Source organism: Lissotriton helveticus, chromosome 3_1 (genome assembly GCF_964261635.1).
Source record: "Lissotriton helveticus chromosome 3_1, aLisHel1.1, whole genome shotgun sequence".
NCBI classification, from domain to species: domain Eukaryota; kingdom Metazoa; phylum Chordata; class Amphibia; order Caudata; family Salamandridae; genus Lissotriton; species Lissotriton helveticus.
The window spans coordinates 1,170,622,695-1,170,648,419 of record NC_136061.1 but is presented as its reverse complement, the minus strand read 5'-3'; the positions used below and the strand labels follow the sequence as shown (position 1 = coordinate 1,170,648,419).

General features: G+C 43.0%; 1 protein-coding gene across 1 annotated transcript in view; it reads left to right on the top strand.

Moving 5' to 3' along the window:
• The window catches only part of ACMSD (aminocarboxymuconate semialdehyde decarboxylase), a 625,677-nt gene that overhangs the window by 408,610 nt on the left and 191,342 nt on the right, over nucleotides 1-25,725 (top strand). The window contains exon 6 of the mRNA XM_078681812.1: nucleotides 667-760. Coding sequence (XP_078537938.1) covers nucleotides 667-760 — 94 coding nt within the window. The remainder of the gene's footprint in view (nucleotides 1-666; nucleotides 761-25,725) is intronic.

Sequence of the window (25,725 nt, the reverse complement as noted above, 5' to 3'; positions counted from 1 at the left end):
TGTTTAAGACCAGGTTTTCCCTGAAAGTGACGTTGTGGTGGCGATAGAGGTTTTTAAATATGCCCCAAAATATCATGTGGATGGCTGTCGTTGGTTTTGACGGCCGTTCGCCAAACTTTAAACTTTTTTTGTTTTTCAGAACCAAACTCCCAACGCAGGGATTTGTTTCTGGTTAAAAAAACCTCGAGTGGTCATAATTGCTTCCTTTTATTTCTTTGACTGACAGAATTCCTAGTGGTAATGGATAGATCAGCTCTAAATAGAGTGAGCAGTGTGATGCTTTACTCTTACAGCACCTACTCCGCTGGGCCATTGGAATACTCTTTCCATGGACATGGTCAATGGGGACTTGGCCTACAGAAAGCTTATGTTCCGCTCACCTCTAAATGAGATGGGTTGACTGAGAGGTACACTGTCCACAAAACTCAAAATCTGACTCTATGTCTTTTATGCAGTATATTGGTTTGTTCTTTGGCGGCAGATTGGGGGTTTGTGTGCTGTCACTGAAGCTTTCCCATCTTCAACTGTCTGTTTCTTTTTTTTATAATATTCTTGAAGCCTGTGTCAAAAGACATGTTACCTGTTAAAACATAATAGATTTCACAAACAGCTTTGCTGATGGTTCTACTGGAAATTACTCTTCATTCTTTGCATTGTTTTTTTTAGGCTGCAGAAGAGTTGAATTGTTCTATCTTTGTGCACCCCTGGGACATGCAAATGGAAGGAAGGATGTCTAAATATTGGCTTCCATGGCTAGTAGGTTAGTGCACACTTCTCAAAATAATGTAAAACTATTATTTGAGATTTTAAAAAACACATTTAGGTGGTACTGTTGTATTTGTGACAGAATGCATCTTTCTCCCTCAACAAATCAGTATTCAAACACTGTTTGTTACAACTGCCAATGCAGGGCAGGCAAGGAAATACGTGTCTGCAATACAAGAATACAAATCTGTATCTTGCATATAGGAAATAACAACTGTGGTCCAGATTCACAATAATGACTATAAATGTATTTCTTGTGATTTAAATCAACATTAAGAGTAAATGTAGACATGTTTGGAATATTCAAAACACTAGGATTACTTCAGCAAAGCATATTTGTATTTATGGGTGTGGAATTGCTTTGCAAATGTGCATTCTCATTTGCAAACTTTTTTTATTTTCTCTACAGGGAAATCATTTTTTCTAAAGATAAACCCTTTTCACATGCTCACCAGTTTTGAGGGTGTTCCCATTGTTCTCCCTATGGGTAGGCATTTACTCCCCTTCCTGGTAGGTGCATATATAAAGCCATTTTCAGGATAGGGAAAAGCCATGAAACAAATTGTTAGTATCCACAAACGCACAACGTGGAATGGCCACTACCCACCCATGAGAGAAGATTTACTTCCAAGTAAAAATGCCGTAAATAGATGCAGTTCTGCATATTATTAGGTCAATTTACAGGTGTAAATTCACAATTTCAGAAAGCCAAACTTGAATTTGCACTTGCAAATCATTCCATATGTGCAACTAATTTGAACATTGTGTACAAATGGTTTTGTGACTCTCGCTTTGTTAGTTCCCTGTATATTATGAAAGGGAATCATACAAATAATAAACTAATTTCACATTTGTAATATGTGTCACCTGTGTGTAGAAGTGCATTTCTGACTCATGAATTGTAACAAAAACATGCATAAAAAAGAATAGCTCAACTACTTCGAAGAGCAATATTTGTGCTATTTACCAAGTGTATCTCTAGCTTTAAATATTCATTAGCTTTTGGGGATTAGTACTGAGATTCTTCAGCACTTTATTGATGTGTGCTTTCTTGACGCCGAAAAGGCTATCAACTTAGTGCATTGGTAATATACAGGAATGCTTTTAGAGCACATTACTTTTCCTTTCCAGTTACAGACTGGTACCCATTTCTGTACCAGTGCTCAACTCACTCTCAATGGGAAGCTGGTGGACAACACCCGAACAGAGTGCGGCACCTGAAAAGGTTGCTCTCTATTTCCTTTTCGTGTTGGCTACGGGACTTAAAAATATTATTAAAATTGTGACATTCACTCAATATTTATTTTAGTTTGAGACACTTCCATGCTACATTAAGCCATCTTTAAAAATAAATAATGGGATAATAACATAATTTGTTTCAGCATACACAAGACTAAGGGGAGCAAGGAAAAACTTGGTGTTACATTGGAGAATGGATGGTGCTTTTTGATTTAGAGTACTATTACTTAGTAGCCCTGCCCCATACACTGCAGAGATTGGTATGCAATGTAACACTATTCGTTTGCACATATTGTCTGGGGATTTTGGGCTTCTTGATGTTGTCTGCAGATTCTAAAATCCTAGATATTGCAGAAGAATCAAATTCCAAGACCTTGGATAACTTTGTCTAGGAGTCATGTTCATGTGATACTACGTCTCTCGCCTGGAAAAAGACAGACTAAATGTTGTGCAAATAAAAACCTCTGAGCCACCAGGTGAGATTGACTGCATGGCCACTAAGGTTTGCACGCCTGTCGCAGAAAGGGAAGTTTCAGAGATGATTCTCCGGAAGCTAATACGTGCATTGATGTCTGTGCCCCCATGAGATCCTTCTCTCCTATTTACTCACACATATGCTCAGGGGTCCTGACTACATTACACTCACCTGTGCCTCTATGCTCCACCATGCACCAAATCTTTTGGGGCAACCTGAACACAAGTAAAATAATCCCCACTCTCTGGTGATGCCATTTGTTCTAGCTATAATGTCTGTCTTATTATTAAGAATGCAAGTTTACCCTGTCCATCATGGAGGCCATCAAGTGCATTTCATATAATCAAGTGTGTCTCCAGGTGTACTGATTAAAGGTTTTATAAATATGCCTCAAACCCTGCTTACAGTACCTTTTGAAACAGTTATTCTTTTCCAGAGTCTCTTTCTCTCTGCTTTCAGGGAATTGTCCTTAGTTGTGCCTTTTTTGTCTACTTAGTTCCTGATGTGTTGTCAATTTGCTGCTGGCTCTTTGCTTATCTGAAGTTTTCCACCAGATCGGCTTTAGGCACCTAGCCCAAAGAACACCATACTTTAGAATTCAGATGGGGTAGGTATTGGTATTCCCTGGCACGAAAAGATATGCTTATTATTATACTCCCATACTTTTTTATCTTGCGGGGACCCCTGCTCTCTCACCAAAATTGCCTCTGAACCTTCTGATTGACAGAGATGACATTACCCACATAAAGGTCTTTCTTCTACTTGTCCCGGATTGGCGTATGTTGGTACACGCCACCTCAGTCTTCTCAGGCCTTATATTTCCCGAGTACGCAATGGTGACCGAGGTTGACGACATTCTGTCCTCCATCTCAGCACTATAAGGGGCATACCTGACACTGGGTTACTCATTATTGCTAAAAAGGGCCCTGAGAATTAACGAGAAATAATGCGGTGCACTATGGTAAAACCATAGGCTTCTGGAAGATTACTACCTCAGCCGTACCCCAGTGGGAGGGAAGAGGCCTGTGGGATTTAGATCAGATTTGGAAGGACCCCAAACATTCAAGGAAATCTAACCAAAGTTTGATTTTTAATGCCAAGGAAGCATTTACAATTCTAGCGTAGGCGCTATGGGCCAGATGCATCATCATTGCATTTTGTGATTCTATAATAGCAAATTTTACTGATTCGCTATTATAAAATCGCAAAATGCAATGTATGTAAGTTTCGCAAAATAAATAATGATTCCTATATATCCTTAATAGCGAACCACAATTTGCGATTCACTATTAAGGAATGCCTTCCCATTCATTCCTACGGCCTGGAGGCCCATAGGAATGAATGGGAAGGGATTCGCAATTTGCGATGACCAAATTGGTTATCGCAAATTGCAAATGCAATTCAAGGGTGCAAAGGGGCCAAAAGGCCACCCTGATGCACCCTCAAAAATGTCATGTGTGCACATGTGGCGCACACACATGCCCTAAGGGCATGTGTATGCGCCACATGGCACTAGGAAAAATGCAATTTGGTGCATTTTTCAAAGGATTTGCAAATTACCACCAACTTGAAGTTGGTGGTAATTTGCGATTTCTTAAAGCAACGTTACAATTTTTAAATGCTTCCTGCATTGCATTTAGGGAATCGCAAATTGCAATTACCTAAATGCTTTAGCGAAATAGGCAATCACAAAAATTGTGATTCCTTATTCTGCGAATGCCTTTTGGGGTGATACATCCCAAAAGGATTTTTACTGTTCGGAATCGGGCCGATTCTGAGAATCGGCCAGATTGCGGCTGGTAAAAGGCTTGGTACATCTGGCCCTAAGTTTATAAAATTCTGAAAAGATAAAGAAAGTTGAAAAAAAAAGTTCTTTTACTGCTCACTGAGCAAAATATTGATTGCAAGGGTGTAGGGCAGATTGAAGGCTATGGAGACTCCCTTCTTGAAAAAGTCTAACAATTTTGGAGTCTAGATTTGGGAGATTAGTTTCTGGAAGAAGAATGGGAGAGTATCAACATTCAAATTCATCTCTCACTTTGTTTTCATTTTCGACAAATACAGTATTACTCTTTACACCAGCTGTAGCTTCCCATGAAATAATATAGAATCCATCTCAGTTAATCTCACCATTATGTCTGAAATGTATGTTGGCTAGGTGAAGTGGAAAGCAGTTGTTAAGGGACTGCTCTGAAGTCAGCATTTAGCTAGATGAGGGACAAAGGTGATGTTGGAATAGATTGGATCCTTGCAGATGGCTAGGGACCCAGACTGGGGAGAAGAATGAGATATCCATTACAGCACAGAAAAGGAGACCTAAGGTGACCACCATATGCATAGAATGGATTTTCTAATTGAAAAGAACAATGCCATTGGGAGAACGTCATCCTATTAGAAATGTACTACAGAAGTTTATCTCTTTTTCTTCTTTATGTTTTTGTTTGGAATGTCTGTTCCTTCTAGTGGCACACCTTGTCTATATACTAATCATAGCCTTCCCAGCTAGGGTGTACCTTTTTATGCTCTGGTAGAGGCACTTTGGATCTGCTCCCTATCTACAAATAACCGATACTGTTGATCTTAAAGCAGTGATGATTTTTCCAGGTCTTAATCTAACATTTGCCCAGTTCCATAACCTGACGTACCACAGTGTTCTTTACCCATTGAAACTTTGGGCTTTAATGTTTTGGGAGACCCAACTAAAAGACTGGGAAGTAATCATTACAGAAATAAATTTGGTCTCCTATAATACCAAAGGGCCTCATTCTTTAAATGTCTTTAAGCAGCACCATCGACAAGAGTTAAGATGTGGAAAATCATATCTGACCCAATCTTAATTCTGCTGGGAACAAGGCAGGAATGTCCACTCTCTCCCCTCCTATTTTCTCTTGCGGTGGAGTCTTCCTCTATGAAGTTGCAGGGTGATGGCTTGGAATGAGCCGTCCTGCTGGGAGACTACATTCACTCAGTGTCCTTCTGCACTGATGATATGTTGGTGTATCTGAGAAACGTGGCTGAAATACCTGGAACTATTCCATCAACCCTTAATTAATTAATTAATGAGCCAGCATTTCTAGTCTAGTCTCAAAGCAAATTGACATAAATCATGCCTGTTTCCTCTTTTTTCTCATACACAGGAGATGCAGATGACCAGTTACAGTTTGCTACAATTGCAGGGAGACATGTTCCGCTATTGTTAATAAAACCTCTACCCTAATGAACATGATTTACTAGACGCCAACATCACCAAGGTGGTAACAGCACTCCACAGTCAGATTGCTTTCTGGTGTCCCTTCCTAATAGCGAGTTCCAATGGTATGTACTATTGTTTTGCGACCGCAATTGTGGTAGTGAAACACCTGCAGTTTACCACCTACTTCAAGTTGGTGGTAAGCCACTCGCAAACAGGAAGGGGTCCCAAGGGGAACCCTTCCCCTTTGTGACTGGCATTCAAAATATTTTTTTAGAGCTGGCAGTGGTCCCAAGGACCAGTGCCTACTCTTAAAAAAAGAAATAGTAACGTTTCATTTTTCTTTTTTTAAATGCATGTTGTTTTCTTTTCAGGAAAACTGACTGCATTTTTTTAAACTGCTTTATTTAAAAATACCAGCGGAGCAGCGAGAGGGGTAAGGCGGTGATCAAAGTGTCCGGACCTTATAGCCATTGAAGCTACACCCCAACGCGCTGTTCATGAAGCCCACCAACCAGGCTTCACAAGTCATTGTACTTGTAGCAGACCGCTGTAGGCACACTTAGCCTATTCCTACAAAATTTCACTTTTTGTAAATATTACACTTTTTTTGTAGAAGAAGACGTGAGTAGGGAAGGGAGTTTGTGCCCCTGTCCTGAAGAAGGAGCTTGTCTCCGAAACATGTCGACAAACACAGCACACCAGAGATCCTGTTCATTAATATAACAGGTTGATCTCGCCCTGCACTTATTTTTACTAGTATCAGCCAGAGTTCAGAATAAAAAATTTTTTTTTTTTTTTTCACTCTAGTGCCAGATACTTTTTAATTTCCTTCACCACTTTTTCCCTACTCACTTTAGTCACATACCCCACACACTGTACACCACACATAGCCAACTCTATAGTGCTCCCACGTATCCGTAGGTCGCAGCACGCCGCATCCCGATAGAGGGGTGCGAAGACCCCAATGATGAAGCATGACACCAAGGGACCTTTTGGTGTGTGAGGGGTATTTTAACAAACACTGAGTGCTTCAATATCCATTGATCACTCCTTCCTTCCCTTGATGTTGGATTTCTTTTGTTTATTTACTTATGATAGTGGAGTATAAATCCAACTAATAGCTCTACCTCCCTCCTTTGTTTAAATCATTATTTAAAAAGCAGTCACAGACATGGTGGTCTGCTGACCCCAGCAGGCTACCATCTCTGGGAGTGCTCCCCATTCTAATGGGGTCGCAAATTGCATCTGCCTCATAAATATTAATGAGACACGCAATTTGCGACCCCATTAGGAATTGCAAACAGTTTCTGAGACACTCTTGAACATTCCTATTTGAGAGCACCAAATTGCAAGTCGCAAAATTATGCAATTTGCGAGTCCCAAATTAGTAGGGTCGTACATCTGGCCCCAAGTGATCTATTTTATGAGTTGCTTGCACGATTGTTTTTGTGCAGGAAGGGAACAAAACCAATCCTGGGAAGCATATTCCCCTTTCTATGTGTGGGAAGAAACAAGGGGAAATAGAGTTATTTCTCCTTGTTACACCTCCCCTGGGAAGGTGTCATTTTTTGGCACGTCCTCAGCTTTACAAGTTCTTGTAAATCTGGGTATGCGTCAAAATTCATGGAAGATGCTTGGAAAAAACAACCGCTGCACCCATGGAACACCTTCCTAGGGCAGAGTAATGCAGCACAGCGATTTGCCCTGCTTTGCGTTACTTCTGATTTTTGGAGAAACTCACAGCCATGCTAAGTGGTGCGAGGTGCAAACGTGACAAAAGCCTCCCAATTGTCTTATTGGTGTTCGACTCCTTTTCTTAAAAACAAAAGGATAAACGATTGCCTCATTCCGCTATGTTAACTATTAATGTTTGTTTATGTCTTATATACAAAAAAGCATCTATTCTGCTTTGCTAAAATGAATAAAAATGGTATCCTTTGTGACAAATAATGCGCAATTTTGCTGAATATGTAATAGTCAGTATGCAATAGTATGCTTAATACGATTTAGTTTAAAAAAATGCAATAACAAAAGAATAAACAAAAAAAACCTAAGGGCCTCATTCTGCCCGCCATTGGCAAATGTTGTATCGGGACAATTTTAACTACATATTCTGAGGCTCACAAGTAAAAATTGGGCTGTTATTTTACCACATGTTATAAATATACATTTTCTCCAGTACTGAAAAGTTAGAATTGGAAAGAAACACATTTTATTCCCTTGGGTGATATCAGATGTGCAAATAAATACAACTTGTACTGGCCTAATACCAAACATTTAATGCAACGGATATTTGTGCCAGATTTTTGAAACTCAGAATAAGGGTCTAAATATTCTTGACTGCAATGAATGGCTGAATTCTGTTAAAAATCCATTGGGCACATGCATCAAGCATTTTTCCGGTCGCAAACGGGGCGATTGGCAGAATCGGCCCGTTTGTGAATGGAAAAAGGCCTTTTCCGATGCATGAACCTTTTCCATTCGCAATTTAGGTAATCGCATTTTTTTGCGATTACCTAAATTGCAAATGCATTTAGGGAATCGCAATTGCGATTCCATAATGCCAATTCATATAGCCTTTCCTCAATGCAAACGGTGCATTTAGGAAACGCTAATTACCATCAATTTCAAGTCGATGGTAATTTGTGCATGCTTTAAGTAAAACACAAAAATGCATTTTCAAAGTGGCATTTAGCGCACACATGCCCATAGGGCATGTGTGTGCTGCACATGTGAACACTTGCATCTTTTTTTGGGGTGCTTCAGAGGGGCCTTAGGCCCCCCGGCATCCTTGGCTTTGTATTCGCAATTTGCGATTACCTATTTAGTAATCGCAATTTGCAAATGCATTCACAATCATTCCTATGGGCCTGTAGGCCCATAGGAATAATGTAGTCGCATTAGCTAATAGCGATTCCCAATTTATGAATCCCTATTAGCTAATGCAAACGAATCGCCAAATTTATTGCGATTCCTACATGCATAGGCATTTGCGATTACCAAATAGTGATTCCTTAAAAATCACTATTTGGTAATCGCAAATGAGGAGCTTGATGCATGTGCCAGCATGTATTTTAGTAACACAAATTGACACACGGCAAAATCCATTGCAGCCATTACACCGGGTCTGATGGCTTAGTGGCTAATAGGTCCCCTGTAGGGCTTGTATTCAACCACATGGTCACAGTTTCAAATCCCGGGAAGCTCCACTCAGCCTTTCATCCTACTGAGGTCGATAAAATGAGTGCCATTGAGTTAGGTAGCAAAAACCATCTGTTATTCAGCGCCAAGATACCCTTTGGTGAACGTGTGCTTTCCAAATACACGCTATGTTGTAATGAATTCCTCTTCTTTTAGCTAAAAGTGGCGTTGCTTCCCCAGAAATAAAATGATTTACCAGCTGTTACTGTCTTACCCAGTAGCCATTTCTGGCTCAAAGGGAATAGTTTTGCTTTTATTCAATGGTCACCTGCAGTAAACTGTGCAGTCCCCGGAGTTGATCCCTTGTAGTGCCAGCCGTAGGTGTTGTTAATGAGTTGATTTAGAGCAGGTGTGTGTTGGCGGACGCATACTCCATTGCAAACCCTATCCCCCACTGTTGTCCTTCATCAGAAGGGTCCCCCTGTCTCACTCTTACACAGGACAACTTTAAATATGTCAGACAAATCTCCAGTATACTAATGTTGATGAATGGCTGTCTGTTGAAGGGAGATGGGGGAACTGACGTTCAGGGTCGGATTGAGAACACAAAACAGCCCCGTCAATTTAATCGGACTGGCGCCCGGAAGGAGGGGGAGGGTGGTGCCGGGAGAGGGTGGAAGTGTGAAGCACTGCTGCTTAACTAAAGCTACCCCCAGCAGTGCCGCTTTTTTTTACTGGGGGCCGATATTGCAGCACTGCTGCAAAACTGGCCCCCACCCTTCCAGCCTCCTGGGGAAATGTCTGATGCCCACTACGGCCAGTTCGTTGGAGGACTGAAGCCGGCAGTCCTGCTCTCTCAATGATGGATGGCTTCTGTTGGCCCACACCCTAAATATGGCAGATGGTTAACCATCAATCCCACCATGACAGAGGAGCATTGGTCCATCTGCAACTCTAGATCTGACCAGAGTTTTGAACTGTTGTTGTTTATCTTTACTCAGAGTACAGTATTCAGTGTGGGTGTAATGTGTTTTCATCTGGCCAGTCTCAGGATGAGGCTGCAATCCATCCCAGTTTTCATGGGTCAAAACCATTATACCTAGCCAGATTCAGATTTGGAACAATTCATTCAGTGTGATCCTGTGTATGGCAATTGCTGCAAGGTTTTCAGCACTGGTGCAAGACAGTGGGTAAAACGTTTTAATAAATGGATGTGCACAATTACTAACACTGCTGGCTGAGAATCCAACAGAGGTCTACATTCAGTCCTTCACACATAAATACATAGACTCCTATAGTATGGATGGTGGGTTCATTGTCGACGTTGCTAGGTTAGTATGAGCTTCGCTGCCATTAGGCTGCTTTTGCGCACAACACTAAATGCCTTTATTTTGCAAGACATTGTTTGTGCCCTTTTCACATGAGAACTGTCTGCTTATCGCGTTCTCTGCCATGCTCTGATGTTTAGTCTGCACACAAAGTACAAGGTCGATCAACAATGGCCCTTGTTATTCTGTTCTGGTCAGTCCCACGCACCGAGACATAAAATGACACACAACTGCACTACTGGGAATCGTATGCTTTATTATTGCAAGCTAAGCATGTTGTTAAGGCACTTGGAGAGAGACCTTTCAAGAGAGAAGAGCTGTGCTTGTCCTGAGATGTAACCTTTTATCTAGGCCTTGAGGTATGGGGTCTGCGGACAAAGCCCAGAGGTCTTATTTTTTAGAATAAACTATTTCTTAGCACAGGGAGGATGGTTAGGCACTGTAGCCCTTTTCCACTGTCTTTAAAAAATGATATCCCCATTTGTATTCTATGGAATTGTGACAATGCGGACAATATTGTTTCTATGTATTTTAAGTCTTGTAGTGGCATGTGTACTGTACCATAGAGTGTGTTAGTTAAAATAAACATTTTAAACCATTTTGTCACTCTGAATACTCTTATTGTGAACAAGTATGAGTGAGTGAGTGAAAGAGTTGTCTTGCTCCTGCGATTCATGAGAGAATCAGGAATGTTGTGTTCTGGGTTGTCTAATCATTGGTAGCTTCGCTGTTAGTCGGAGAACGAATGAGACACTATTGCTAGTCGGTTTTTGGGTACTGAGGTGATAGGTTGCTACACCACTATCTACCGAGGTCCTGGTTTCCTGCACATAGTTCTGTATATGTGCAGAATCCCTGCAACACTCATTGTGTAGCAGCTTAGAAGAGTTATGCTGTGATTCAGGGAAATAAATCAGTCAAATAACCCACAGAAGAATCAAGCTGTCAGAAATTGACACTATGAGCTTGTTCAAAGTTACACAGTCATTCAGAGCAAACTGGTTAGATTAATATTTGAATTTTCACTCACCATGCACAGTCCCATTTGCTTATGAGGAAGTCAGGAGATTTCAATGTAGGCAGGTGCCTCTGAATGTCTAGTAGAGCTATTAAAGAGTCAGTAACATAAACTTTAAGTGTTTTTAAAATACATACTATGGGGTGTTTATATCAACTTTTATATTAATACTGCAGATCACAACTATACAAAATGTATGACATAAAGGACTTAACAATGGGTTCTAATTTCTTTCTTCAAAAGTTATCGCCTTGGTCCACCCAACTCATGTCTACCAGAAGTACCACAAAATGAGACATCCAAGGTTGTCTGCTTTAAACCTGCTTCCCACCAAACCTTACAAATACGGCTATTCAGAGGAGATATGTTCACTCTCAAGGCCCCTCCCCCTTCCAGATTTTCTGAGGAGTCATAACCAACTTGTTCCTCATGACATTAGGCTCCAACATATTTCAATACACTTGAAGTTACCTCCCTATCTACATTATTTTTTAACAATATGTTTGATGCGATATTTCGTGGACAACAACAACACAGTTTCATTCTGTCACCCATTGACATAGCAATAATATTGGCTACAGTATACAGTGGCACATACTGGGTGAGAGCAAAGCTACAGAGAAGGGGAAAGCAATCCAACTTCTGATCAACTCTTGCAATTAGCCCAAGCGTGAATGTGTGTTCTTTACTGGGGGATGTGGCTCATCCCTCCAGAAGAGGAAAATAGGGTCTATGCTAGAGGTGAACCATTACAGTTCTGTTCTTTGACCTGTCTCCCATGATGGCATCTTCATCCCTGCCTTTGTTGTATGGTTGTTACTGAGCTTGTGGACCTCCCATGCCCTATGCACCTCTGCTGCAAGAAAACTATTAACAATCACCTGCCATTGGTCTGCTAATGGCTTTCTATGTATCCTTTATATTCCTTCAAATATTTGGCAGTCCCTTCTGTAACTATCCACTGTTCCACCTCTGTGTTCCAAAGGCTGTGGGGTGGGCCCTCCGGTGCTATACAATGTCTGGCAATGTCTCTGCAGACGACCCCCAGTGCTAGATTTAGGAACCTATTGCCAGCCCTCCTCTTTTCTTGCCAGCTATAAAGCCCCTATGGGCTTTTTCCACATTGTACAATGGCTGCCAATTCCAGATGCGTTCCAGCTCCAGAATTACATATTTGCAGAACTGGGTCATAAGCAGGCAAGGCATCCCCTTCATAACACCGAGGGCAGCTAATGTAAATCATGCGTAGCATCTTATTTAAGTAGTGCGGCGTGAGGTAGGTGGCATGAAGGTAATTGAACTGGGTGTATTTGAAACAAGTGTTCCTAGATACTGTGGGTGTGTATCCTCATGTTCTCTCCTATTAATTTCCTGTGAACTGCCAGCCAATGATGGCCTCTCATCTAGTGCGTGCTTTCAGCAGCCCATCTGCGGCCAAGATCATACCTAAGAATATTTTGTAAAGCCAGGAGATCAAGTGTTTGCCTTTCCCGAAGGTCAGCATCATTTGGAGTAAATCATGTTGGTGGATCAGGGTCCAACATGCCCAGTAAGCAAAGCATCGCCTGTATCAACGCCACGTATGTCAGGAATTGCGTGTTCGTGAGATGGGAGTCTGTAACCAGGCTCTCTAGAGACCAAAAAGTTCCCTTCTCATAGCAATCTCCCAGTGTCAACAGCTCCATCTCTGTCCATTCCTCCATCCAGTGTGCTGTGAAGTATCCACCCCTACCAGTGGGCAGCCCTACCAGCAGCAATGCCGGTGTATACAAAGGGTGCCCGCCCACTAATTTGAGTGCACCCCTCCAGCATCGAAGATCTATAGCTAGAAATTTCAGCTTCTTCCTGGGAAGCACTCTTACACCCAATAACAACCCCACCATCTCAATTACATGTGCCCTGTTTCTGGAATAAAGATTTAATAACTTTTTCTTTCTCAGCCCCTGCTTGATGTGCAGATACACTTTTGATCAAGACTGATGTGAACATGGAAAAATCATATAATGAGTCCAGATGAGCATCACAAATACATGGACTACTTTATTTAGTCATTACTCACATATACCTCCTACCTTGAGTGCACCAGTATCATTGTTTGTTTGTATTATAGGATTTAGAACATCGGGTGGAAATCAGCTACACACCCTAATGGTAGTAGGGTGTATGATCCTGTTGCAGCACCTGTTCATTCTTCTTGAATTATCTGTTACATCATCCGGAGCCTTTACTATATAGCCTATGACGCACAGCACATCTTAAACCAACATCTACAGGCCTTTTGCTTTGATAATTATTACGAGGTGCTTACTCCTGAAAAAAATCCAGCCATGGCCATCCAAAGAGGTGGATTAGCCATCCTACTTGATACAAAAAATAATTAGAAATATCATCAAATGGATACTGCCTCAAGGCATCTCCAATGCATTACACTTTAATTAGACAACCCTTTCTTTATATAGCTTCCTACTGGAATTGTACATGAAAATGTAGAGATGGTGTTATCATTAATGTAAAAATAGAGAATTTCTCTCCACCGGAAAAGCTATTGATATTGCAGGAGTAGGTAAATTTATTGAAAAAAATCTCAATCTCACCTACACTTAATAAATATCCCCAAGACCTATGTGGGGTAACAACAATTACAACGACGCCTGAACTCTGCGTTGCATTTGCAATGCCGTTGGAACAACATATATGTATTAACCACACATTCCTTTACCACGCATGTCGTTACAACGACATGACTTAGGTAAATCAGGGTTGAACTTTAAAGTCCAACACTTTACATACTTTTTTTTATAGAGTTTTATATAGCGTAAACTTGACCCAAATCGGGTATCAGAGCGCTTTACATAGCACCACTTGCATTACATGAGGACACATTCATTTTTGCAGTGAGGCACAGGAAGATTCAGTGATTTTCCAGAATCACAGGATGTTTAGCGTCATTGCTGAGACTCTAACCCAGTTCCCCAGATTCAAGGTCAACCGCCCTAGCCGTTAGGCCAACTCCTCTCCATATTGTAATTTTAAAATATACTGTTCCAAAGTCCAGCGCTTTCCATAAGGCAAGTCGTTGTAAAGACTTTCGTGGTAAAGGAATTCTTCGTTACGACGCATTCATTGTTTCAACCGCATTATTAAGAAGCGCGTGGTTTAGGCATGCATGGTTGTGTCATACAACCATATGAGTCCTCCTTAAAATGTAAGACAGGCATTTAATAGATACTATCAAAAAGATGTGTCATGCAATCTTAAATTATAGAGTTAAAGCAAATATTCCCTCTTCTATTACCTGAAAAGGCTTTATGGAAGGTTGCATCATAGATTATGTATTTATAATTTATGGTTTGTTCCTTTATGTAAAGTTTATGGAGTGTGCCCTACCACAGTGAGTGACTGTGATCTTATATTACTTTCTCCAGCTCTATTAATCAATAAGACTAACAGATGCAATTTAAGAGATATGGAATTTAATTGGCAAAACGGCCTCAAAAGTGCATTTGGCTAATTTCTTAGCCAACAGACTTCACCAAAATCTGATAAACATGATAATGGTTGATAGTCAGTTTATAGAAGAGGAATATTCTGGTTAATATATAGGCAGCTTCAAACACAGTTGTAAAATCAAAAATACGGTTAGCAAGCTGTGATTGCCCTCCACTTCATTTAGGTGATGGAAAATTAATTAATAGAGATCTAATTATGTTAAAAAGATCCCAGTGTCGAAATCCTTAGGAACATTGGATGCTTGCAATTGCAAAATTATGAAGAATATGTAGTTTCATGCAGCATAAATAACCAAAACGGGGTCCCTACTATTTCAAAAGGAAAAGGCACCTCTTACTGGACTGTCAAGAAAGAAAAACATTTTCTTTCAGATAACCCTCACCCACCCGAGTTTCCCCTTGGTGGCATGCTTCATCATAGGGTCCATCCCTGCACTCTATTGGCAGGGGCATGCTGCTACCTACGGATACATGGGAGCACTTAATATAAAAATAAAGGTGTCCCTGTGCACCTAAATGGCCTTATTATGAAGATGGAATGGGTTTTTTTGAAGTGAAAAAAGTTAAAAATATCAAATTAGTGGGACGTAAACAACTTGATTTTCTACCCCTAAAATGACACGCTAAAATCTGGGGATATGCGGGAAAAGCTTGAGGCGTGATTACCTACTGTTTACCTGGTAGGTCAACTAGTTTCAAGCCCTACCCCAAGGCTTTTTGTCAGGACCTCAAAGGAGAAATGATGCTCCCACTCCTGATGTTGCTGTAAACAGAATTATAGTGATAAACATAAATAAAAAAACAAATATACAGCACCTAATTGGTCTGTTGTAAATATAAAAAATCACGATTTGAGACCATCATTGGGCCCCATGAATCCTTTGAGGAGTTTGAATGGATGCCTGTAGTCAAACCTTCGTCAAGGCTAATCCCCTTGGCAAACCTGACTGTGCTCACTCGAGGCTCCCTTCACTATTTTCCAACACTCACCTGATGATCATGGGTTGTTGTCTTGTCTTACACATCTTATCAATTTGCACACATTCCAACCATTCTCTCACAACACTCACAGGCTGCTTCTTCATCCCAGGCTATCAATGTGCCATCCTTAACAACTTAACAAAACGACTCAATGGAAATTAATCGTGTACCCCTTTATATAATACCTTGACTCATCAAAAATTAATCTTTCACATCCCAGTAAGGTATTGTGGCCTTGTCACATAACTGCTTTGTTTACAAACCCTCACATATCAACGTTCCGACTTCTTGGAGAACAACATGCTCCTGAAATTCCTTTTTACACTTGGTGAGATTAAACTCACCTTCACTTATAACATACATCTTCATTCCTATCGTATAACATACATCTTCACTCCTATCTCCCCCCTCTTCAATTTCACCCTCTATCCTTGTTTCATTATCTTAAATTCATATTCTTGTAAAGCAACAATCCACCTACTTGTTCTATTTGGAAGTTTATTTATTCCTTTCTTAAAAAAAATCCTTTGTTGGTTTATAGTTAGTTGTAAATACGCATCTCTCCCCCACACAAAAGACCTTCTCTCTCAATGACCAAATATCTCTTATCAGCATCCTTTAAGCTTCATGAAATACATTTCACAGAATTATCTATACTATCACTCATTTGAACAAGTGCCACCCATAATCATTTGGTCCTAGCAGCTATCCAAATCAAATTCTCATTAGCTAGACAGTAACTTTCCAGACTTTGTGTCTATCTTCATCCGATATCAACTCTAGTTTTTTCTTTAGTAACAACCTCATCCTGGCAGATTTATAGAAAGATCCTGTCAAAAATGGAATTCCAAAACTCTTTTAACCCCCAAAAAGTTCATCCTTATGTTTTTTGGATCAGCATTTCACTGATGGTCTGATCAGTTATTTTTTGTGTGTTTCAAACTCTTATTGGATTAAATAAAGTGTTCCCTAAGAACTCCAATTCCTCTCTATTAAATTTAGATTTTTTTAACGTTTATGATTAAACTCTTTTCATTTAACCTGCTCAAAACCACCCTCCCTTTTCCAACATGATCTTCATTGGAATAACCATGGATACTTTTTAACTTCTGTTATATCTCCCAACACATTGTTCATTGCTCTGAAACATCAAGGTGGTAGCAATTAGTCCAATGACATTCTTTTAAATCTCAAGTCCCCCTCTGGGGTTATGAAGGGTGTGTAATCCATTGTAATCAAGCAAAGAAGCCTGACAGTAAGCTAATGCTAAATCAAACATAGAAAACCACTTGGTATCATTTAACATGTTTAACAAATGAAATAATGTATTCCTGGTATGGGAAATATATCTACCACAACACATTAATTCAACCACATCTGGTTGATACATAATTTTACATCACCATTCTGCTTACTGGTGATAAGAGCTGGTGCCAGCTAGTATGTTCCTTATTCCCTTTTGATGATTTCAGAAGCTTCCAATTTCTTTAACTCTGATGTCACTGAATTCCTTACCTCTATGGGTACGTTTCTCACTTAATTCACTGTGGGAGCAACATCTTCTTTCAGCTTTATCTTGTGAACCTATCCTTAAAAATGCCTAAAACCTCTGGGAAATTACTTCTGCACTTTGACTTTAGTCACTTTTTCTTGATCAATCACATTAAGATATCTTGTGTCTCTTAATTAAATAGGTGGCTCAGTGTTCGGGTGTAATATTGTGCCCGAGTCTTTTTGATGGTACCAACTACTGATGATGTTGTCCTTTACTGTTACATAAATCTTACCAGCTGCAAATCTCCTCTTATACTCTATCTCACCATTAAGTATCCTATTAGCTGTATTGGTTTACCACAGTAAACTATACAGTTGTATGTCTGATTTAATAATTTTAACTTTGTTACTTACACCATTCATGAATAGATCCTGTGAATTCATGGTCATTTCCGCTCCTGAGACAAACAACATCTCTACTGCTTTCCCTTCAACCATGACATCATCATACAGTCCATCACCCTTTTTTCCAGATATCTATAACACTACTTCATCACAATTATCCTCATTTTCTGCTATCTCATTTAATTTAATTTAAGCCAAATCCGTCCCAGTTGGCACTTGCTTGCTAGATTTCGCTTTGGTGCTGGAACACTTTTCACTTTACCGTAGAGCGGGTAGTCGAAGCTGGAGACTCAGACTACTATTGGGGCTTACCGTGGATATTACCTAAAATGAATGGGAAAGAACCACAATCTCTAGAGCGAGGAGGAAGTGGGAGACAGGGAACTGCCTGTGAAACATTACAGCCCTGACTTCAAGGGGACTATGTAGCTGTGTGTGAATATCATATTTTTTTACCTTTGTGTTGATAGTGGTAAAATAATACTTATTTCATTAAAGTGAGTATTTGGCTGGACAACATTGTATTTCTGCTGCTGTACATATTTTGAGTTGTGTGTCTGTGTTAACTGCCCTGTATCTACCTCCTCACAGAGGGAGCCTTGGCTACTTGGACCAGACTAACACTGAAAGTCAAGTGCTGAAGGGGTACTAGGCCATGTTGCTCAGGATCCATAGTCCACTGGGCATGGAGTAATCGGGAGTAAAAGGACTCAGTCTTCTTGGCTGGGCCCAGTAACTCTTGCTTGCCTTGTGGCCCTCTCAAAAAACCACCAAGTACTCTACACCAACTACATCTTACACTGAACTCCATAGCACTCCACCAGCCAGCACTACCTTCTACAACACTTCACCACGAGCACTGATCTCTGCAGCATTACAAAGCTTAGCAATGCTACACCTAGCAATGTAGGTGCCACAATTCTCGCTGTAGCACTGCTTAACCTAACACTGATCTCTACAGCTCTACACTTCGCAACATTGATCTTTACTACACTGCACCATGTTATACTGCTTTCACCATCAACAAACCAGTGAACACTAATCTCTACAGCACCAACACTTCAACCACCTAACACTGATTGGTACAGCACTTCACCACCACCTTGCATCTGCTCCCTTCTGGACCCTCACATTAAGCACTGTGTCATCTATCACTGAACTCTTCTGCTTTGAACCACCCAAAATAGATTCATATATCACAGGGCCACCTCCCACTGCTGTCTTAAATACTGCAACACGTAGCACTGCTCTGAAGCACTGCACCGCCAAGTACTAATCACTGCAGCTCTGAACTTCTTAATTGGACTCTCTATAGCTCTGTTGCCGAACCACTTAACACTGATCTATAGGGACCTGTGCACCAAATAATGCCATACTGCACTGGTCTCTACTACACTACAACACCTTGCATCACTCTCCATGGCAGTGCTGCACCCAGCACTACTCTCTAAGGCAGTGTAATACCTAACCATGACCCCTATAGCACCGACAATAAACCACTCAACATTAACCTGTGCAGAACTGAACCACCACCTAGAATTGCTCCCTGCTACTTGTGCATGTCATGCATTACACCATCTTGCACTGCTCTCTTAAAGCCCTCACCACCCTAACACTGATCTCTGGGTCCCTTAAACACTTACCACTGTTCTCCCCGTTCTGGACTGGCAGGTCTACTCCATTGGCTTGTGTCACCTGTAACACTGCATCAAATAGCGATGCTCTATTCGGCATGGTCATCTGATCACTTCATGGTGCAGTACAGTTGAATGACAGAACCATGCATGCCTGAGCCACATGTGCTGTAGCGGTGCGGTCTGGGAGGCGACTGCGTCATTGCCATGCATTCCTTGGCATGCAGGCATTTGCAGCGACTTGCCTTGGGGAAGCACTGGACTTTGGAATTGTATAATTTACTATTCCAAATCCAGTCTCTGTATCAGTAGGGAAGGTGTTGGACTTAAAATCCAACACTAGTCCAACACCATGTTCCCTAAAGCAGGTCATTGTGGTGACTAGCGTACTGGAGGCACTGCATGGTTCAGACTGTGTGGTAAATGATGTTTCCCTGCAGCACTGCTGCCTTCGACAAGCTTCAGCATTGCGATCTACAACACTATCACCTGGCACTGGTTCTTCCAGGATTGCATCTTCCGCAGTGCCCTCTGCGCCTAGTGCTGAACCGTACTGCTTGTTTTGTCCTACTGCCCAGTATTTTACCTGAGAGATGTGCTTTATATGGCAATGTCACATAAGTCATAACCTAATACTGCACCAACAATGTTGCATCTTCAACTGCAAGATCTGCCCCCTCTAGCACTCTATCGCTGAGCACTCCATCTTCCTCTGTCCATTTTCCTCCACCAGCTCAGCTCTCTCCGGTGCTGCACCACTTAGCTCCCCGTCTTCCAATACCAGCTCAGCTTCTATTGCTGCATTTACCACTGCTAGCTACTCCCTTGAGATTGAATCTTTATATGACTATGCTTCATGCAGTCTTGTCATCTGGAGCACTTCAAAATCTACTACTTCTCTGGTTGGTACTTCTTGTACCATTACTGCAGCTGTCATTGCTAGCACTGGTCATTCCAGTGCTGCGCTACACTGCAACATCCTCTACTGCCTCTTCCATCGTGCACTTATTTTTTGGTGCTGCATCGTCTACAGCTATCTCTGCTGTCTTCTGCACTGCATCTTCAACTTGGAGCGGTGCTGAATTGGGCTGTGCCACCTCAACCACTGCACAACTTATCATTGCTCTCTACAACACTGCACCACTTAACATTGCTCTCAACAAATCTGCATCTTGTGTATACCTCCATGCACCAATGCAGCTTCCTCAGTCCCTCTTTCAACCCTTTCCTGTCAGTTGGGCTTCTAGCTCCCTGCCCCTGTTTCTTCCATTACTGCACCCACAGAATCACTTGCAGTGATATACCAACCTCTAGTGTTATGTTCACTGCTGCACCTACCCAGTGGTGTGTTTAGCACTGCTCCGTGCACCCTAGCTTCATATCCAATGCTTCACCCCTCTGCCCCTTTCACATGCAGCACTGCACCTACCTCTAGTGTCCTGTCTAGTGCTGTACCCACCAGTCCAAAGTCCCACCCCAGTGATGCATCCACCCTTCCACTGTTGCTTTTAATATCATGATCCAGTGCCTCTCACCCTGAGTGTTACATCCAACACTGCTCTCTGTAGCCCTGAACCACCTCCGCTCCTCTATTTACTATATCACTTGGCACTGCTCTCTCCAGAGAGCCATCAATGCTGATTCCAGCGCATTAGCCCCCTCAGTGCTGATTCCAGGGCATCAGCCCCCTCAGTGCTGATTCCAGGGCATCAGCCCCCTCAGTGCTGATTCCAGGGCATCAGCCCCTCAGTTCTGCATGCAGGGCATCAGCCCCCTCCATTTTTTTTAAAACAGATTTTACTGAAGGCCCCATCAGCAGTGTGATATGCATTTGTGCAAAATCAGGTATCCGTGGCCATCAACCCGATTCTTGCATATTCAATATTAAAATCAGGCAACCAGTCATCAAACTCCCTCCCTCCCCCATCCGTTTTGAGTCGTTCCCACATTAGTTTCAAAAGTTCAGAATTTCAATGTGCTCTTTCAGCATTCCAGGAGGGACAAGCGACTTGTAGGCATGTGATGTCATAGGGTGGAGTGTGGTGGAAGTATGTGCTCCAGGTTCAGAGCACATGTCAGGCATCTACTATCCATGGTGTCAATGTAGTGAGGGGGCTGGGGCCATGGGATTTGTATATAACTGTCGGGTCCATGCTAGAAACCAGTCAGGCCCATGCTAGCTCAGTTCACCACCTCTGCCCTATTATAAATACGTGCCTCTATGACATTTAATAGTCAGTAGACATTGAGAGCCCATGTTGCGGCATCAAGGGGAGAAGCCTGGAGGCCAGTATCCTACTGAGGATCTTGTAATGTTGACTGAGAATTGATAGAGATAGGCAGGCCCTGCAATCATGTGGTAGTTTCCCAGGTTTTAGTAAAGGCACCACTAAGGCCCCTCGAGTCGAGTTTGGTAGGTGGCCTATATCACTTGCTGACTTATAGAGATCTACGAGCTTAGGGGCTAGGTCAGCAGAAAATGTTGCATACAATTTGCCAGAAATTTGACTGACACTCTTAGCCGTGAGACGTGTCTCTTGTTGTAGTGCCACATGAATCCCCCTCCTATTTAGGTAGGAGAAGACTTTATAGCATTTGGTCATAGTGTGCTTCCCCCTGATATTCCAAAGAGAGTAATATATAAGTCATGTATGCACCCATCATTTCAAATCAGAGATCTCTCATTCGACTCTCCTTCTAACCTCCACCCAACACGCATACCCAGCAACCTGACATCCAGCAATTTTATGAAGCTACGTTGATCACGGCTCAAGCATACCCTGACAAACAATAGATTTCACCTTGACTCTCACTCCCCAAGACAAGCAGGCATTCATCTCCATCCAAACAATCTAACAATCATTAATGCTCCCAGGAGCACACACATGCAACACTTGTTTGAGGGTTGTGACTATAGCATGGTCCACAGCAGGTCTCCCCATCCAGCTTTAGAGCAGGGTACATTTAAGGCATAGGACAATAGTTACTCAGTGTACAGACTGCACTCCCCCCTCTCAAAACCATATGCAGAGGGTAAAAATCATACCAACTCGACACTGAAGTCAGATAATTCCGTTCGAGGTCCCTAGAGTCACTGTTGGTAACTCATTGCTAGAGTCCCCAGAGGTTCTGGTACCATGGTGAGAGTCCGACCTCCTTCCATCGCCCTCATCCATTCTGGACATGGGGCCCGTTTTACTCATGGATGCCACTGCTGCCATCTCTTTTTGGTGTTCCTTTTGGGCCTCTTCCGTGGAGGGAGCCGACGTTCTGGATAGTAAAGGGCCTCCTTCACAATCCGGTACTGCGCAGGCGGCTCCCTCAAGAGCCTTGGCTTTGTCCAGTCAATGGTTGTAGGTCAATCCAGTTTCAGACCTCCTCTGGAGTTTGGAAGACCTGTGCCCCCTCTGAGGTTGACACACACAGTCTGGCTGGGAACAGCATTGTGTATGAGAAACCTAGCTGCCTGAGTCTTTTCATAGCCTCTTGCAAGGTGGCATGTTGTTTCTGGATCTCTCAAGAGAAATCTGGGAAAATACTGACTGTGCTGTTCTCGACAATCAGTTCACCCCTCCTTCTTGCCTGACTCAGGATATGGCCACTGTCCTTATAATAGAGTAGTCTCGCCACAATAGGGCATTAAGTGCCCTAGGCAGCGGTGGTCGTGCTGGAACTCTATGCGTTCTGTCCAACGCAAAGAACTGGGAGAGGCCCTCCACTGCGTCCTCCTCCTGGAACCAGCAATCCCCATAGTCCACCATGTTATTGCCCTCAATTTGCTCCGGCAACCCCACCACTCATGCATTATTTCACCACAATCTATTTTCTGCATCTTTGGCTCTCATCAGCCCCCTCTTTGTCATATCCAGGGCATTAGCCCCCTCTGTGTCATGTCCCAGCCATCAGTCTGCTCTGTTCCATGTCCAGCGCATCTGCACTCTCCTTGCTGTTTCCAGACCTCTCTGTGTCCAGGGCATCAGCCCCCTGCTTGCCGTGTCCAGGGCATCTGCCCTCTCCGTGCCGTCTCCAGGGCATCAACTCCTTCAATTCTGCTTCCAGGGCTGCGCCCTCCATCAGTGCCACATCCATGCCTGCACCCTCCCTCAATGCAGCATCCAGTGCTGCAACTCCTCAGTGCCATGTCCAGGGCTACTCCCCCCTGAATGCTGCACCCCCTGAGTCCTGCATCCAGGGCTGCACCCCCTGAGTCCTGTATCCAGGGCTGCAAGACCCTGGGTTCTTCGTCCAGGGCTGCACTCCCCTCAGTCCTGCGTCTACAGCTGCACCCCCTAATGCTGGGTCCAGGGCTGCACCCTTTGAGTGCTACATCCAGGCTACGCCCCTCTGAGTGCTGCGTCTAGTGCTGTACCTCCCCTTGAGTGCTGCAGCTAGGGCTATGGCCCTGCGTGCTGCACCCCGGGCTGTGCTCCCTGAGTGGTGCGTCCAGGGCTGTGCCCCCCTGAATGCTGTAACCAGGGCTCACCCCCTGTGGCACTTCACCTTCCAACACTTGTCTGAGGCTGTGAAAAGCTTGCAGCTAGATGCAGGGCAGTGTTGTGTGCAAATTAGGAAAATGTCAAATTTGTCAGTGCACTCATGTCTTTGATTGGTATGCTGCAAGAATGCCGCTGACCGCGTGACCCGCAGGGGAACATGGGCGGGGAGCGCTTTAGTCCCACACAGCAAAAACTCCAACCGACACTGGTGGGGCGCCCCGCCCCGCGTCTACCATTCACAGGCCAGGGGAGGGCCTACATGTGGGAGTAGCGAACCCCCTATATCTAACGCGGTGGCCAAGGCTCGGCCTCTCTCTTCCCAGTCTTCCCGCGGCTCAAGGGCATCAACTCCTTCAATTCTGCTTCCAGGGCTGCGCCCTCCATCAGTGCCACATCCATGCCTGCACCCTCTCTCAATGCAGCATCCAGTGCTGCAACTCCTCAGTGCCATGTCCAGGGCTACTCCCCCCTGAATGCTGCACCCCCTGAGTCCTGCATCCAGGGCTGCACCCCCTGAGTCCTGTATCCAGGGCTGCAAGACCCTGGGTTCTTCGTCCAGGGCTGCACTCCCCTCAGTCCTGCGTCTACAGCTGCACCCCCTAATGCTGGGTCCAGGGCTGCACCCTTTGAGTGCTACATCCAGGCTACGCCCCTCTGAGTGCTGCGCCTAGTGCTGTACCTTCCCTTGAGTGCTGCAGCTAGGGCTATGACCCTGCGTGCTGCACCCCGGGCTGTGCTCCCTGAGTGGTGCGTCCAGGGCTGTGCCCCCCTGAATGCTGTAACCAGGGCTCACCCCCTGTGGCACTTCACCTTCCAACACTTGTCTGAGGCTGTGAAAAGCTTGCGGCTAGATGCAGGGCAGTGTTGTGTGCAAATTATGAAAATGTCAAATTTGTCAGTGCACTCATGCCTTTGATTGGTATGGTGCAAGAATGGTTTTGCATTTCTGCAGGATAAATATGGAAGTTGCATAACGCACTCTTCCAAAGCCTATCTATGAATAATCCAAGAAGGACAGATTTATTTTCTTTTTTTTTCTCTCGTACTTCAATTCCTGTTTAAAGGTATTAATAAAAGAGTGCAAATCACAGAATGCAGGGAAAATGTTGAACTTGATGAACCATTAATTGTTTACCCAGGAAGAGCTGTGATAGTCAGAAATTGCTGACATCCTTTGAATTGGTATCTTCCCACCTGCCCTACTTCAGCATCCCTCTTTTACAAGAGACTGTTTAATACGGCTCCATTTCTTTCGACCAGCTACATTATAATTTTGCATGACGCTTTAGTACAAATGCAGTCCTCCATCTTCTGTGATAACATATGTCGGTAAGGTTGCGCAACTGCGGCTTTCCATCTTCATTGTATTCCTGTGTGGAAACATCTTTTGGCCATATGGTGCACCTTCCACTTGCAAGCAGTTGTATTCTCTTTTGAGGATATCTGTCTGCTGTGTAGTAAAACTGCAACTTTACTGGTCCTACCTTGGTTGCCAATAGCAACCTAATGGGGTAAAAGTAGGACCGGCATTTTACATCTTTGGGTTTTGCAGAGACCTGTGTTTCCTAGTCCTCCGATGATAAAAGCAAGTAGAAAATTACTGCTGCAGTGCAAAATATAAATAAATGCTTTGTCTGTACAATCCATGAATGAAATAAAGAATTAACCGTGCAATGCCGCAGTCTGCTTTTCTTACATAAAATAGTTCCTCATCCATTCCACAAAAAGTGAAAGGACATATCTAAACTGATAGAAATATGTGGGAATAAAATGGTACTGTGGAATTATTCAATATGTATTTAACAGTGTCTTAGCCAATAGAGGGAAACGACTGATCTGAAACTACTTTCTATATGTATGGAGTAGGAGCTGAATACGTTGGGGCAGATTTATGAAGGCCTTGCGCCGCCGGTGCGTCACTTTTTCCCATGTTAAAAATGACGCACCTGCGGCGCAAGGCCTTCATAAATCTGCCCCGTTATGTTTAAGAAATGGTGTAAGCACCATTGCACACCAAACCTAATGCTGGTGCAAGCGCCATTACATG